This window comes from Gymnogyps californianus, chromosome Z (genome assembly GCF_018139145.2).
Source record: "Gymnogyps californianus isolate 813 chromosome Z, ASM1813914v2, whole genome shotgun sequence".
NCBI classification, from domain to species: Eukaryota; Metazoa; Chordata; class Aves; order Accipitriformes; family Cathartidae; genus Gymnogyps; species Gymnogyps californianus.
Genome location: NC_059500.1, coordinates 60,985,489 through 61,002,167, shown reverse-complemented (window position 1 = coordinate 61,002,167; position 16,679 = coordinate 60,985,489). Strand labels below are relative to the sequence as shown.

The 16,679-nt window shown below is 38.3% G+C and overlaps 1 protein-coding gene across 1 annotated transcript in view; it reads left to right on the top strand.

Annotated features, from left to right (window-relative positions):
* The first annotated feature begins 1,732 nt into the window (after positions 1 to 1,732).
* The window catches only part of ERBIN (erbb2 interacting protein), an 82,802-nt gene continuing 67,855 nt past the window's right edge, over positions 1,733 to 16,679 (top strand). Inside the window, exons 1-2 of the mRNA XM_050912521.1 lie at positions 1,733 to 1,781; positions 13,101 to 13,298. Coding sequence (XP_050768478.1) covers positions 13,110 to 13,298 — 189 coding nt within the window. The 5' untranslated portion in view covers positions 1,733 to 1,781; positions 13,101 to 13,109. The remainder of the gene's footprint in view (positions 1,782 to 13,100; positions 13,299 to 16,679) is intronic.

Sequence of the window (16,679 nt, the reverse complement as noted above, 5' to 3'; positions counted from 1 at the left end):
CAGAGGCAGCCTAACAGGTGTCAGGAAATGATGCAGTAGTAAGCCCTTTTTGTTTATTATTTTTGTGATGATTATGGGGCTGGCTATTTCTTTGATAATTTTTCTAGTCTGAATGCTTTGCCTGCAAAGTCTTGACCTTACGCCTTTTATTTCCGAGGCACAATCACCTGACTGTTCTGCTGTCAGATCCAGCCCTGCACTATCGTATTCTCTGGATTAATTCTGCTTATCCTAGCAGACCTATTGCAAACCTGCCTTTCTTCTGTTTGGGAGCTTGTCTACAGTGCCTCTGAATAGCTTTTGTAAAGATTAAATAGTTTTTCAGTAGGAGCAAAGGGCTATGGGAAAGGAAAGAAGCATGCAGCCATGGTGGTTTGACAGACTCTCTCGTAAGACCCCACATTTCAGAATCTGGTTTGATCCTTGCTGTCTTCCTTGATCTTTTAATTGTCTTGAGTGCCTCTGTTCAGTATTTCTGGGGCTGGCTAAACTGATAGAGGGTTTTTTTCGGGAGGAAACTTGAAAGACTTGAGGCTTTAATATTACTTTTACCTACATTACTTTTTCCCCTTGCTGTTTGCATCCTGGTTGTCCTTCTATTGAGAATAAATGAATAGATTTATGCCGTATAGTGCCTTGAAGTCCATTTGGTACAAATGCAGAAGCTGGCACCAGTGACTCCTGAACGAGGAACAGGGCATGTAACGTGAAAGTTGGTTATAGCACGATCCTGCTGCGGCAATCCTGACTTCTGAAGGAGTTCGTTGTTCTGTGATTGTACTGCTGCTTGTTTCTTGCCCCAAACCAAGGAACTTTCATTCCTCCTGGAACAATTCTGATTTTAAATCTGTTCTAGGATTTTTTTGAGGACATATTTATGATTACTTTATGATGGGCTGATTCTGCTTTTTATTAGACAGTAATGAAATATAGTTCCATTTATAGGTAAATGCTTTGAATGAAGCTACTACCTGTGCTCCCCACAATTTAATTTTTTTTTCTAGGTACTACAAATTTGACAGATTATACTCTGTCTGACTCAGCTTCTTAGCTGTTCTACATGACTTCATGCTCAGTTAGATGATCTGTCTGACCGTAGTGACATTTAATCCCTCTGAAGATATGTTCTACTGCTCTTTGTTGGAGGCAAAATTTATTCTTTCCATAGGTCCAGCCACTAATTTTGAATGTGTTCAGTCAAATGCGCTGGATGTTTTTGTTTGTTTATAGCTGTTCTACTTCAGTGAAGATAGTGTCAGTGATCTGCTATGTTAATGATACAGAAGTGTGCTCTTTTCAGGTTCTGTTAGTTTCTGATGTATTTTTTCTTAACTTTCTTCAGAATTGTGTGCAAGAGATGTCTAATATAAGAGACTTAATAATTTAACACGGCAATTAAAAATGGAGTAGAAATGAAACAACTTTGTAGACAGAATGCTATAAAATAAAAATTAAAGTAGGATAAAAAGCAATGTTTTGTACTATGTTACACACACAAAATAATCTCCCCCAGAAGTATATGTGTAATTTTTACTTCCTTGAAAATCTTTCAAGTTCTCTGAAATCTTCAAGCTACTGTTCACACATATGTACAGCTTTTCTTTTTAAAAAACAAAACCAAAACTCTGAAAGCAAAATAAATATCCAGTACAATAAAATATCGGTTTGTTCTTATCTAGTGGGGATAGGGTTGACTAAAATTTTTGTACCTTTGTCTTAAACAGAATGTTGGCTTTGAAAGCTCAGGGAAGAAGCAGCAGGGAGAAAAAAGTAGCACAGTGGTAAGTACATTATTTTCTTTCCTCTGGACCAACTGCACAATATATTAAAACAGAAATCCTCTTCTTTATTCATACATTGTAATAATCACCTCCAAAGCACTTGAATTTTATTCTGCGTAATCTCTCATGTTATTCTGAAGGCAATTTTTTTTTAGTTACAAATATCTGTTGAAGAGCCAAGTGAATGATATGTATTTACATGTAATTGTGTGCATATATAGAAAGGGGAATATATGGGAAACTAAGTTACAGGAAAATAATTCTGTTTTAAAGCTCAATGTCCGTTATTAAATGTTTTGGCTTGTGGAGCTTTAACATTTTATACTGCTTTTAAATATTTTTTTTTTTACTTCTTAGGAAAGATAAGCATATTTTTGAAAAACTTAGATGAAAGATGCTTGAAAAAATGCTTTGAATGCTTGTTGGGCCTCTTATTGTCCTTCTTTCTGGTTTGCTGATCTAAAGCCTAGGCGAACATTGCATCGTATCATTTCTCTTTTACTGGTGTATTAACATTCTTTAACTAGAGAGCATACTTAAGAACATGAAAAGTATTAAGAAGCCAAATAAAGTTCAATTTTCTGTTCAAAGCTCTATGGAAAAGCAACACATGTTCAGAATTAGCTTTTTTCTTTATTAAATGATGCCAGTGCAGATGGCACTAAGTTGCTTTTGCCTCATATTGTAAGGATTTCTAGAGGCAAGTATTTCTCATGAATAAAAAGAATGCCCAATAGAATATTTTGTCTTCAGAACTTCTCTATGAATTTCTGTGGAGGAATCATTATTGCGTACCCCCCCGTGGAAAAAAACCCCACAACATATGACAGCAGCTTCCACCTGCTCTGATCTTATTAATAGTGCCGCTCAGATTGTGGAAATGCTAATAAATATTGACACTTCAGTGACTGTAATTTGGAGACTTGCTATAAAATATCAGCTTAAAACATACAAAATCTTCTGCATATTTTATCTGGCATTGCTACAAACAGCGCATACTTAAGAAGATAGAAGCATGTGCACATGCTCGCATTTACCAGCCTTTTGTGTAGCCTACAAGGCTGTAGGCTTTGTGTGCTTTAGCATTCTCCGCTGAGCTAAGAAACTGTGCTGTTGCTGCACTGCCTCGGCTGTGCTTACTGCTCCATAAGGTTTGTTGCTTCCTATGGGCAAATGACTAGCAATGCCTCTTCCCTTCACTTACCCTATGCTGGTTCATCTCTTTTGACTATGTTGTTGTAACTGGAGGAATTAAAACAGTATCTCTTCCTTTCTGCTTGAATAGATGTTGACAGTATGTAATACACAGCATTTACTTGTACAGTAGATCCAGACATAACCCCTCAAAGGACTAAACCCAAAGCATAAGCAGTTTAATATGGTTTTATACCTCTTCCAGAGGCTTACCATCTCTTAGTCTGGTTGCTCTGTGTATTTCATTTTCATTGTTTTCTTTGTATAGAAAGTCAGGAACTTGTCATGTTTGTTTCCATGGATCTTTTTCACAGCAACAATGAAAGAAAATGGAGTTATTTAATGTAGAAATTAGTGGATTCTGAAAGCAAAGCAGTTCTGAAGTAGCTTAGTACAGCTAGCTGTACCAAATAGTTGTGATTACTAGCTGTACAGTAGCTGTGATTATTTCTACGGCACGTTTTTAAAAAAAAAAAGGCTATGGTGGCTAGTGGGGGATGGAGTTCACTTCAGTATCCTATTGGGATAAATAGTTCATGTTCCTGGCTATGTATTAACTTAAAAGTGACAAGCATGAAAACCCAAACATGTCAGTTCCATAATGTAAAGGAATTCTTCAGCCATTTGAAAACATCAGTGTTGAAATACTGAAATATCAGTGTCATGGCTTTTAAAAAAAACCTCAGTTTTTTGAATTTTCTGTGAAGGTTTGAGGGGCTTCTGCAGGTTGCTGCAAACTTCCATTTGTCATAGTAGATATCCTTGAATTTTTATGGCTTTTTTTTAATTTGGGGAAGAGAAATGGGTGAGCCTCAAGCACAGTGGCTTTAAAAATCAATTTATTCTTCTTAATGTTTTCTTAGTAACACTGCAAATGTGTACCCAAAGAATATGCAATCAAGTCAAACATCAGAAATGAAGCTCAGATCTAATGCTAATCTCAGCAGCATTGTTAATGGTGTACAATTAGAGACCATTCTTCAGATGAAATGTTATAGTGGCACTTACTTGGATAGATTGGCTGTCCAGATGGAAGTTAGTTTCCAGGGCTGCCTCAGAAAAAGAGTAAAAGGCAATATGTGAGAACTAAGTTGCAACTACCTGGGCTGCAGTTGTGTAGTGACAGGGTGTATGTGTGTGTTACTCTGTAGTTATTATGTAGTGTTAATATGAAAAGTAAATATAAATATTAACAAAAGGCAAAATTACAATTGTTTGGGTATCCGAACATTTTTAAATTTTACCGTAAACTTAATCTACAATTTTTCTCATCCTCTCTTTTTGCTGAGGATGTTTCTGTAATGGATCTTGCCTTAAATTACAGATCTGTACTCTCACATACCTGTGCCTTACTGATGCCTTGGTCTACAATTATAAGAATACTGAGTATTACTGCATTTCAGTTAAAGGCTGTACTTGAAGTAGAATATTTTATTATGTAGGTATTTGCCAAGAGGTTTTTTGCTTCTTTTCTCAGTTTAAAAATGATACTTTTATTGTTTTGTTTTCACAAAGTCAGTCTGGTTTTGTCATTGTTAAACTTTTGGCATGGTAAGGCCAAGTACTGACTGCTTTGTTGTATTGCTGCTTTTTTACAGTTACAGAAATGAATAGGAATAAATAGGCCAAAGATTTCTTTTTATATACTTAGGGTGGGTTTTACTTGTCATAATAACTCTTCAGGTTTGTTTTAGCATAGGCAGTTTAGATAAATTTCTAACCTGGAAAATAACTGTTGTAACAAATACCTGGTTAGTCTCTAGTTTCGATAAAGCGGGAGAATGCTCTTGTTGAACCAAGCGGGAGAATGCTCTTGTTGAACCAAGAAAATGTTATTGATAACATCAACACCATTACAACTAGGTAGAGAGGTTTTATAAAATAGTTTGATGAAGAACTTCAGATCTTAATTGTATAAACGATTTCTGAATATTTTAAAGCAAAACAAAATAGAAATAGTAAATTGAAATCTGGTTAGAATTTACTTCATAGAAGACAAGAAACAGATAATTTAAGCAAATGTCTCCAGAATTCACACCTGGCATTGCTCTTCTGGGAGTTACCAGAAATTATCTTGCTGCCCTGGCCCTTGGAGGTGGGTGTGTGTTTTTGTTTCTTGTGGTTTTTGGTTGGTTTTTGTTTTGTTTTGTTTTTTTTTAATATATAGAGGCATTGAGAGCTTGGAAAGTAGTTAACTCCAAGAGAAGCTTTGAGTTTTGTTACCAGCTTTGAGTTTTGTATTTTAGCGAGCTAGGTAGAGTATCACTGGTTTTGCTTATATCCTAGCAGCTGTTGAATCGGTAAAAGCAAAACTGATTTCTGCCCTCTCCGTTCCCTTTATTTTCTCAAAAAATGTAGCAAGCATCCTTCGTATTTTTGCATTTAATAATTGGTTATTATTTACTGTATTTACTAACATGTTCCTCCTCCTGTTGTTACCATTCACCATTGTTGTTTCATGAGTAATGCCTTTTATTTCTTTTGCTCTGAATGCTGTATGTGAGCAAGCACAGTGTGTTTTTTGGTGTTCCCTGCATGCGTGAGGACATGCAGCCATGGATGTAGTTGAGCATTGTTTTCATGTCAGGAGCAGGGAGGCTCAGACTATAGCTTCACATTAAAATGGTGAAATGGTTCCGAAATCCCTTTTATTTCCTACCGCTTGTTCCCTCCCACAGAGTGCAGCACTGTGGTTCATTGGTTTATACTGACCTGAGTGTTTGCCAGTCTCATTCAGTGAAATGAATGACATAACCAATCCGGTTTTGCAAAATATTTTTTTTTTTCTAGAAGAGACAGAAAGAAATAGCTTGGATGAGAGGGAGGAGGAGGTGAAAATACCTTAACCTGGCATTGTCACCAAATGAGGGTTCGACACCTCAAACAGAGAATGCCAGTGCCACTTACAATGAGGCAGTCTCTTCACAGTACATGCTGTCTTTTCATGTTTCAGCTCCTTGTCAGTGGCCATCAGTTTTGAGCCATACTTTCCTTTCCTAAAGAGAACAAGTCAAAGGATTGCAGAGAAACAAACTTCCAAGCTGGGGTTTGCGAGGTGCTGGTTGCTGTCTGTTAAATTAAGACCTCACCATTCCTGTCCAAGAGGACTGGATTGATTTTTAGGGGAAGCCTGAACCAACCCTTAGCACCCCCACCCCCAGCTTCTTTATATGATTTACTGATGAGCAAGAGGTGCCGAGTAATTTCTGAGGTTAAAGAATGAAGGACAATTGTGTTCTTTCTTTACTGTAAGAGCCAAGGATGTTTTGTGTTCCTTAAAGTACTAAGGTGTTTACAGTTTCCCCAAATTCATGAGGACTAGTGCTGCTGTTAGCTGGAAGAAATTAATTTAAATTGTGCTGTGAGTTTTCACAATATAGCATCTTTCATCAACAAGCCAAATAGCCTGTGTCTTGGTATCTTCTGTGGTGCGCGTTGCTGCTTTAGGAAGAGAAAAACCTTTAACATCTCTAAAGACAGACTGGTTCATGTTTTTATGTCCAGTATAAGAAGCTTCATTTCTGACTGATTTTTTTAATGTAGAGGAAGTAATCAATTCTTTGGTTTTTTTTTTTAGAGGATTAAATAAGATTCTTAATAACAATTTTTTTTTTTCATAATTCTTTGTTTCAACCGGAGTATGTTGGGACTTCTGTCAGTTGGCCAAGTAAGCCTTCTTGTATTTGTCGGGTTGCATGTTAGGTTATGTGCTCCCCAACACAATCTTTCTCTTTCCTGTGTTTACACGTCTTCTGCTCCGTAATTCTGAACTTGTTTGTAGATAGTGGAGTGGGCTAAAAAGAACCTGACCAGATATTTTTGTGCCTAGCTGTTTGTGCCTTTCTCTATAAACATCTGATAGCTGGTTTCATTTTCAGCTCTGCTGCTGATGTAACTGGTAAACACCCTTTTGAAAGGCTTGACGGGGGGAAAAAGTGCTTTCACCAGCTTAGAGCATGAGCGGTCACATCCTGTTAGCATCAGACAGGAAATTTAAGGGACTAATCATACAGTGAAACTATTGCTTTCAGAGCAAATTGAGAGATTAGGAACAAAATTACAGTGAACTTAAATTCTACTTGTAACAAGCCTGACTTCAGAATTTTCAAAGAAATGTGATACTTGGGGGGCTATGTGTTTTGTTTTTCGGTGGTGTTTTTTTGTTGTTTGTTTGTTTGTTTTTAAATGATCATCAAAACATTGGTAGACATGTGATTAAACAAAAACGTCCCATGGGATTCTGGCAGATCTGCAGGTACTTCAATGATGGGGGTGTGCAGAGAATCATCAAACAGTCCCAGGAAAGAGCGATGTTTTAGTGGATAATGTTGTCTCTTCTGGATTAACATTTAGTGTGTATCCAAGCTTGCTGTTGATCTTGCTTTCTTTCATTGGTCATGGTCTTTCAAACCAATGCGTTGCTTCTCTGCTTCCAGTGATTTTATTTTATTCAGTAAAAATGTTTCACAGTTTATAGATTGTACTGGGTGTAGGTGGCAAGGTTTTGGTAGTGAGGGGGCTGCAGGTGTGTCTTCTGTGAGGAGATGCCATAAGCTGCCCCCATGTCGAATGGAGCCAGTTCCAGCTGGCTCCAAGATGGACCCACTACTGGCCAAAGCTGAGTCAGTCAGTGATATTGGTAGCGCCTCTGTGATAACATATTTAAGATAAGCGTAAAAAACTGCTGCACTACAGCAGCCAGGAGAGACGAGAGAGAATATGTGAGAGAAACAACTCTGCAGACACCAAGGTCAGTGAAGACAGAGGGGCAGGAGGTGCTCCAGGTGCCAGAGCAGAGATTCCCCTGCAGCTCGTGGTGAAGAGCATGGTGAGGCAGGCTGTGCCCCTGCAGCCCATGGAGGTCCACGGTGGAGCAGATATCCACCCTGCAGCAAGTGGAGGACCCCAAGCCGGAGCAGGTGGAGGCCTGAAGGAGGCTGTGACCCCGTGGGAAGCCCATGCTGGAGCAGGGTCCTGGCAGGACCTGTGGCCCTGTGGAGAGAGGAGCCCACACTGGAGCAGGTTTGCTGGCAGGGCTTGTGACCCCGCGGGGGACCCACGCTGGAGCAGTCTGTTCCGGAAGGACTGCACCCTGTGGGAGGGACGCCATGCTTGAGCAGGGGAAGAGTGTGAGGAGTCCTCCCCCTGAGGAGGAAGGAGCGGCAGAGACAACGTGTGATGAACTGACCACAACCCCCATTCCCCGTCCCCCTGTGCCACTGGTGGGGGAGGAGGTAGAGAAGTTGGGAGTGATAGAGCGGCTTGATAGGCATCTGGCAGCTGGTCAAGGTCAACCCACCACATAGATACAGTCCACTGTTCTTACAGTGTAGATCTGATAGTGTTATAGTCTTTGCTTTGCTCTAGCTTCTCCAATATTTTTTTTCTGGATATTGAGTAATTACACAGTATTATCCACTTTTTACTCCACTGGCTTTTAGCAAGTGTCAACCACTGCTTGTAACAGAGGAGGGCTGATAGCTATAATTAAATCAGAGGCTGGTAGTAGATGCTTTGTCTGCTGTTTGAGCAGTTGCAGGGGAGGAAACGTGTCTGGAAGCAGAGAACCCTCAATTTCAGAATGGAAGAGTTGATCTTTAAATTATTTTATTGGGTATTGTGGCCTTCTTGAACAAGTGCCGTAATACACCTTGATCAGTTTGGCCTTGCTTATCAATTCTGAAACTTTAAAGTGCTTCAAGTCATTCATGGTCTCAGACGGGACAGACTATATGAACTGTCTATCTAGTCATACAGATATAAGGCAGAAAAAATAAGATGAAGCTTTGACATAGGTTATATTAAATAAATTGTGTACAGTTTCACAGCAAAACATCTTTCAATTGTGAACTCTTATCTCCCTCTCTTTTTGGTCATACTGGTTAAGCACTGCCGTTATACCATACTTATGTACACTACCACACTTATATCAGAAAACACTTAATTTTTCTCACAAATTTGAGACTTGACAGAATAATTAGCCTTCACCACCATTGAATTCCTAGAGGAAAACCTGTCTGCGTAGTCGTTGCTACCTTCAGGATATAGGCAGGTCAATAGATAATATTTTCCTTTGTCCCATTTTGTGTAGTTATTGTGGAATTTGTTTCCTATTACTGTCACAGTTAATGTATATGAATGAGTGAAGACTATACTTCACTGAAGTACACATCTGTGTAGTTTAAACCACCCATTTTTGAGTTTACTACAGATACTACAGCATCTCTGATCCTTAGGGTGTGATCCTCACATAAGCTTGGAAGAGGAGGTGTGAAATAAATGCTAAAAATGATTCATGGAGAAAAAAAAGATAGCAGAAATCTGATAGTTTATAATTAGCAAACATATCAATTTAAACTAGATATTTTTTTAACACTGAATTTTTTGGCATGTTAGATTAAGTCTTCACAAACAGAACACAGCTAATTCTCCCTTATGCCTTTCAACTTTTGAGCCTTTAATGATTACAAAGAGAAGCTTCTGATTATAGAGTGATGTTTTTCCCTTCCTATTCCTTCAAGAATTTAAAAAAACCCAACTGTATGAAGATCCCAATTTTGCCTCTGTTGGCTGTGAACACTGAACCTGAGCTAAGCTTGTGTCAAGGCTTTAATGGTTTAGGGAACAAGGGGGTTTTGTTTGTGGAGTTTTTTCCCCCTCCTCTGAGTTCTTTAGTAGATCTGCCTCATAAAAATTTAGAGTTGTTAACTGGTGGAGAAAAATAAGCCATCACAGTGTAGATCTGCAAAGCAATTTTACATTGTTTGATTTGGTGCCTTGAGATGGTCGGATGTTGTGGTATATTATGAAACGAAGATTTTTCTGTTTGCTAGACTTCCCTGTTTTGTGGGAAGGGAAACAATGCTATACTTTGTTCCCTTCTACCTTGTGTGTATTTACCCAAACTACCCATGGAGAAGTTCTTATTTTGAGCAATATAAGAAAAGCACATGTTCTGTGCGACATCCCATTTTGCTGTCTTTGGTAATTGTAACAGTGGACTCTCTTCCATAGTACATCCTTCCTTTCCTCCATTACAGTTTTTCTGCTTGGGCAACTGACCACAAGATAGGTGGACAGACAGATAGGGAGGGGGATGTGTGTCTGACTATGTATATAAATGTATATTGTAGAAGAGTGGTGGTGTGGAGTACTTGCTGTGACTATCCTGCTGCACCCCTTTCCTATTATTGGCAGCCATCTCTGTTGTAGAACACCAGTGCTAAACAATTCTTTATCTGTGGAAGTAAAATTTGAACAAACATAAGACGAATTTGAACTAAATCACATTGCGTAGTTTCCTAGATTTATTTAAATGCAGCTCTCTTGGTTCATTCTGGTTTTTGCAATGTTATAATTATATGTACATTTAAGTTGGTCAAATCAATGGTTTTGGGGGAGGGTTGTTCATTTGATACTTAAATATGAGTTTGACTATTTTGGCATGAGACGTGAGCTGTGAGTTTAGGTACTTTAACTGACATGGTAGCTGCCTGGAGATACGACCCAACACTGTGATGTTGTACAGGCATTTGTTTACTTATCCGTGTTTACAGTGCTATGGATGCATGTGATCTTTTAAAAAACCCTTCCTCCCCCCGAAAAGCTCAAGATCTCTCTTACCAAATAAAAGGAGTAAGTTAGGAGAACTAGGTATATGTGTTTTGCATTGTTAGGCCTTATGAGTTTTGTTGCTTCAGAAACTTTTGAGACCTGAGCAAGTAAGACTAGCTGTGAAGAGAACAGCCACTGAAAAAAAACGGGGCAAACAATGTAATGTATGCTCTTTTTGAGGGATTTGAGTGAAAAAGAGTATCTTACTTTGTTAATTATATGAACCATTTAGTGAACTTTTTCATATTTTGGAAACCAAAACATAATTCTCAGAAGCTGAGGTCACTGGACGAAGTGAACTTATTGATGGCTGCAGCTAGTATGATATAGATGTGTCATCCCTGCCAGACTTCTGGTAATCAACTCACACATACAATCTCTGCTTCCAGTCCTTGCTGTTTCCAAGGTGTATGTTCTTCTGTTTATACTCCTGTTTGAAGAGACTGCTGTTGGTGCTTCTTTCTGAAGTGGTGTGTTTTTCCACAGCTCTGCAGATCTCTGAAGTAATAACAAAATGAGATGATATTTCTTTTTGTAACGGCTTTGTCGTTTGTAAATGTTGGCTGTGGAATTCCTCTTGTGTCTTCACGTGCGGCCTCTGAGGCTTGGAGAAGGCGTGGGTAGCTCTGACCCAGTGAGCACATCAGCTTCTATGGCATCTGGCTGTGGGTGGCTGGAGGATGTCATGCTGGAGCCTGTTGCTGTGAAAGAAGCAGGAGAAGGTTATGGTGTCTGTTTTGCTGACTTTCCCATTCTGTGGAAATCCCCAGCATGGAATTTGCAGTATCTAAACTCTTTGCACTGCAATACAGTTAAATATTTTTACTTTTAGATCACTTTTTATTTGAATAACATGGCTGGAGTTTTACGGGAAGTGTTCAGTGTTCTGATAGATAATCAACATTGTAACAAAATCCTAGCAACATCGAAGCATTGTTAAAAAAGGAAGTCTTGACATCCCACTATTTTAATGAACAGGTTTTTCCCGTCTTTTTAATGGATGGATGTACAATCTGACTGTATCCAGCCTGAGTGATAAGTTGTACTTCTGTTTAGCGAAAACACTGAAGTACAGCACTCCCTTGGCCTGTTGTCTTATAAATTAAACGTACTGTGAAGTACATGGCAAGCTAGCTGCTCATAGAGGAAAATCCAAGTGTGTGACTTTTTCTTGTCTTAGTAAGAAGAGGGGTCTCCCAGCCTGTGACTTCATATAGTACAGTGGCCATGGTATATTATTTTCTCCCTGTATTACTAACATACTGTCTGAAAGACTTTTTTGGCACTTAGAGAAGAAAGTTTCTTGTCACCAATCCAGAAGTTGAAATATAATTTCTGCAATTCCAAAAAAAAGGAGACAAAAAAGCGCATATTTTAATTTGGACTGTTGGCAGTTTGATTGAGAAAATAAATAGAGCTTTTTGGAAAAGCATGTATTTTTAGACTGATTTCCTGAGGAAATGAAGCTTACATGATCGTGTTGTCCATCTGCACATGTTGGTCCTTCCTGAAAAATTGTTGAGTCTGTTATCTGATTTCAGCCAGGCTTGAAACTTGAGGTGACATTTTGAAGATGATTGTTTCTGAATTTTGTGAAAATTTGTTGCTAATTAGAGGGAAGAGACCTGAACTTCTGCTCTTGCTGAGGAGAAAAGAGGCAGAACATGCCTGGTGTATGCCATCAGTAATCAGCTAGCCAGTTTGCACCATTTAGGTTTGCTGTCTCCTGCTGAGTAGGAATATTGTAGAAGACATGGAGAGTAGAGGGGACTGTTGTAACAATGATTGAGTTTAAAGGAAGAGCGGTACATTTCCATAGCAAGGTGAAGTTTCCTTGGTTCCAGTGTGCACAGCAATATGTGTTGAAGTTTTCCAAACTGAATGGAGTAGCAGAAAGAAGTCAGTTCTTTATCTGTGCACTTGGAAACCTTTCTTTTCAAATTGTAGATAGAACAGTTGGTAGAAACCACGCTGGTTCCTTTTATTGTATTCTATCTTTAAATGAGGGGCTTGAAATTAAGGTACATGAATTTAATCTTATTCATCACAAAAAAAATTAACTTTCCTGTAGCTACATTTTAATGCTCTGTGGAGGGTGGTTTTTATTATATTAAGCAAAAATATCATACCAGTAACCTTTGTAAAGGTAGGGGTAAGCTATGTTGTAAAAACACAATTGACACTTCAGAACTGCTGCTTCAAAATTATCTGCTTCTCTGCAATGTAGGGCTGTGTTAGCAGGTAACAAGTTACAGGCTAAATTTTTACTTCATCTTCTGGGGGCTGTAGGTGTTTTGACTCCATTTAATGCCACTACAAGATCTGTTGTGTTTAAAAGAAAATAAATACTCTCTCTCCCCCTGCCCTGCCATGTGTTTACACACATATATGCAGGTATGTATACACTTCTTTCTTTAAGTATTTAGTGGCCAGTGGAAGTTTGAGAAGCTGCCCAAGTGAGTGTTTCTGAAGTTGTCTTGGTTTTTAAGTCAACCAGTTTCTGTTTTACAGTGCCTGAAAATGACAACAAAGCGGAATTTGTTTGTGCGGCTGGTGCCATGCCGCTGTCTGCGTGGAGAGGAGGAAACGGTCACTACGCTTGATTATTCTCACTGCAGCCTGGAACAGGTGCCTAAGGAGATTTTTACTTTTGAAAAGACTTTGGAGGAACTCTATTTAGATGCTAATCAGATTGAAGAGCTTCCAAAGGTATGTTGGCTGGTTTTACTTTTAGTTACATTTATTAACTTTGTTACTTCATCAGCATTGTAGAAGCTGATAGTGTCTAGCTTTCCGCTTCAGCTTTTAGGCTGCAGTTTGCCAAATATTTGTAAGTAAATGTTGGTCCCAGAAGAAGCAGCTGTGGTAGAATGAATGTGTATGTGTTCCAGCTTGACTAGTTTGCTGCATGAATTGAGATGAAACTGCTTAAGCAACTGATCCAGCCCAAGAGAGATACACAGCAGAAGAGGCTGGCTAATTTATTTCTGTCGAAGTGCCTGCTCAAACTGACTCACTGTATTCAACAAATTGTGACATTATTTTGAATCTCTGATAACACACGAAGATTAGAAGAAGCAAGATTAATGTCTTGTTCAGATCTCTGTGTCCACAAAAGATAGCTACAATCCAAAGTATCTATTCACTTGAAGTCCTGCTTTCTTCTTTGGTACGTGACTGAAGAGACTTTCTGAAGTATCTCAGATTACTTAAGTTCAAAAACTAGAGAGCTGGAATGCCACTTTGATTACATCTTTATTATAGAAATTAATATTTGTTGTTTGTTCTGAAATGTTAAGACAAACTGCATGCTGAATTAGCAGTATACTAGAGAAAAGAATGAAAATCTTTGCCAGTGAGACTTTTGAGAAGTGCAAAGTGATCATTGCAATAGACTTCTTTCCATTACTAGGTCCTCTTTTGGTGGAATTACAAACTTAGTAGTTAGATGAAAGACTTAAGATTAAAGTTGTTTTGTCACAATTGTGTGCAAATCTTCACTGTCTCGCAGGACAACTATAGAATGCTTTGTTAGATTTTTGGAAAGTTTGCTATAACCACTTCAAATTTTGTGGGTTTGGATTTTTTGAAAGATAAATGAAACAAAAAAGGAAATAAAACAATTTCAGGATAGTAACTTGACAGTTATCAGAAGCCCTGGATTCCAGTAAAGCTGACTTAAACCAGCTGGGTGTTTTTTGAAAATCCAACCTTAAATGCTCCTGAGAAGCCATCACTGAAAATCTGTATTTGTATGTTGAATAGGGCTAATAACATATAAGTTAAAACTAGACATTTTGGCAAAGTCTGTTATAGTTTAGAACTTCCACTATTTTATTCTTGTCTCTTCCCAAGCAGATACTTCTTTACTCTAGAGTTAGTCATTTTAGGTTTTAGTAGCTTGCTTTTAAAGAGTTTGTATCAGCCTTTGAGGTTTTTTTCAGATGATTTCAGAACTTCATTCCTGTCTGTCATTCTTTACTGGAGAAGAATAAAATTGCATGCTTAAAAAACAGAATAAAATACCTTTTTAGCCAAAAAAAAAAAGGAAGTATTCTGAACTCTTCTTGCATTAAATTCCTATTTCCCAAATCATAAGAACTAAGCAAACATCTTCCTCCCAAACTCCTAATTCTCTAAAAAATTCCTTTTAATAATCTTAAAAGAGGAAGAAAGAATGTACTGTAGCAATCAAGTGGATGCATGTTGGCATTCTGGATCAGAAGTGGTTAGTCTGCTTTGTCTTCCTTTTCTGTTACATGCCATTTGATTTCATTAGTCAGTTCCCATATGAAATCCGATTTTGATACGTCAGTAAACTGAGAGGTGGGCAGTCAACCACTTGCCTTGGTCTAGTCTAAGATTAAATTATCCACACAATTAGAAAGACTGCTTGAATGTTGTTTTGTTCCTCTTTGCTTTTCTTTGCTGAACTGCAGGGACTTGTAATAGCCTGCACTTGTTTCATGTTAATGTGTTTGTACATTATAATAAGTCATCCTTATAGGCTCATTTTTGAGAAGCCAAGCATTTTTTCCAGCTTTTAAGTAATTTGGGCATTATTTTTTACTACCCTTTCAATTTTCAAAAGAAAAAAAACCACGTACAAATTCAAATACTGCAAAGGAAACAAGCAGAGAGATTAGGGAGTAGTGAAGACATAGTAAAAGTGTTTTATTTAATCATTTGACAGAAATTGTAATCTTAAAACTATCCATAGAAGATCTGTAAGGGAAGACCTATAACATTTGAGATGATCCTAGCCGATTTGGAGCCAGAGTTTCAAGCTGTGTATGCCTTTTCCCTAAGTAAAGCTTTTATTTAGTCTTTTAACTCTGAAAAAGGCTTCTAATTAAGCCATCTCAGACGAAGGGTGTGGTACTTATTAGACTGTCTCCAGCTTTCTGAAGCCTGGTTAAGACATTCCCACTCTTCCCTTTTCCTCTTTGCCCCTCGTGGTGTGTTCTTATTCCTGTTTTGGAATCTGCTGTCCTTTGTATGCCACAACACAACTAGTTTGAGGCTGTCTTGTCAGCCTGATCACTGAAATGGCCTGTCAGTGTGTGTGGCTTTTTTCTTTTTTTTTCTTAATTGCCTCCAATCTTTTCAGAACTCCAGCATACTTCAGAAACCGGTTCTTACAGTATAGCTCCTTAATTTAGTTGACTGGCCGAGGGCACAGCGTGAGCAAACTGTGGTGGAGAGAAGGATGGTGGTAGAGAGGGACTTTGCTTTACACAAAGTGCTGGTTCGTAGTCTCAGTTTCAAAAGTGACTGGGCATTTGAAACACTTTCATCTTGTGTGCTAAATCACATCTGAAAAGGTACCCTGTTTATCCCAAGTGTCACAATGTGCGCTTGAGCTGAAAAGCTCAAACTGTAGCAGTTTTAGTTTTCCCTCTCACTTTGCTGTTCGCAAGAAATTGGAATTCTCTAGTAAAATAGTCCCTAACTGTATGACTTAGTGTTTACTAACAGTAATGATGATCTACTAAATCACTGAATATGCAAACATTAAAAAAGGAACAGCTACAAAGTCAACACCATACAAAACTCCCCTCCCCCCATTTCCTTTACGGATCTTGCAATTCCTTGTGCTGCATTTGCTTTCACGCGACTGATCAGGGAGATTTCTAATGATTCCAAGAGTCCAGATTATTGTTTTCAGGGATGAGTCTTAAGTATATATTCTTGCTTGAAGTACTGAAGTAAAGGAATAGCTCCAAAACACATGAGCTCATAAAAGTTCTCCTTCCCATATAACATCCTAAGTAACTTCCTAATATCCTAATCCTTCAAAGCCTTAATGATATCAACTAGTTCTAACAGGTGCACGTTTCTGAGGAATTGGAAACATCAGTAGGCAAGTTAAAGTTCATTCCTTGAACTGTCCATCTTGTTAACTTATGTCTGCTTTTGTTCTGGGGTGCTATATGCAAACGTTACGTGGATGAGGCTTGTTCAACAGTCTGTGTTTGAAATAATGGCCTCGTAATTGAGAGAAACCCAACAAATTTTGGTTGAACTAAGCCCATTGCTATGATGTTGATTGGGATAAATTTTTTTTTAGTCATAGAACACTTCCTGGGT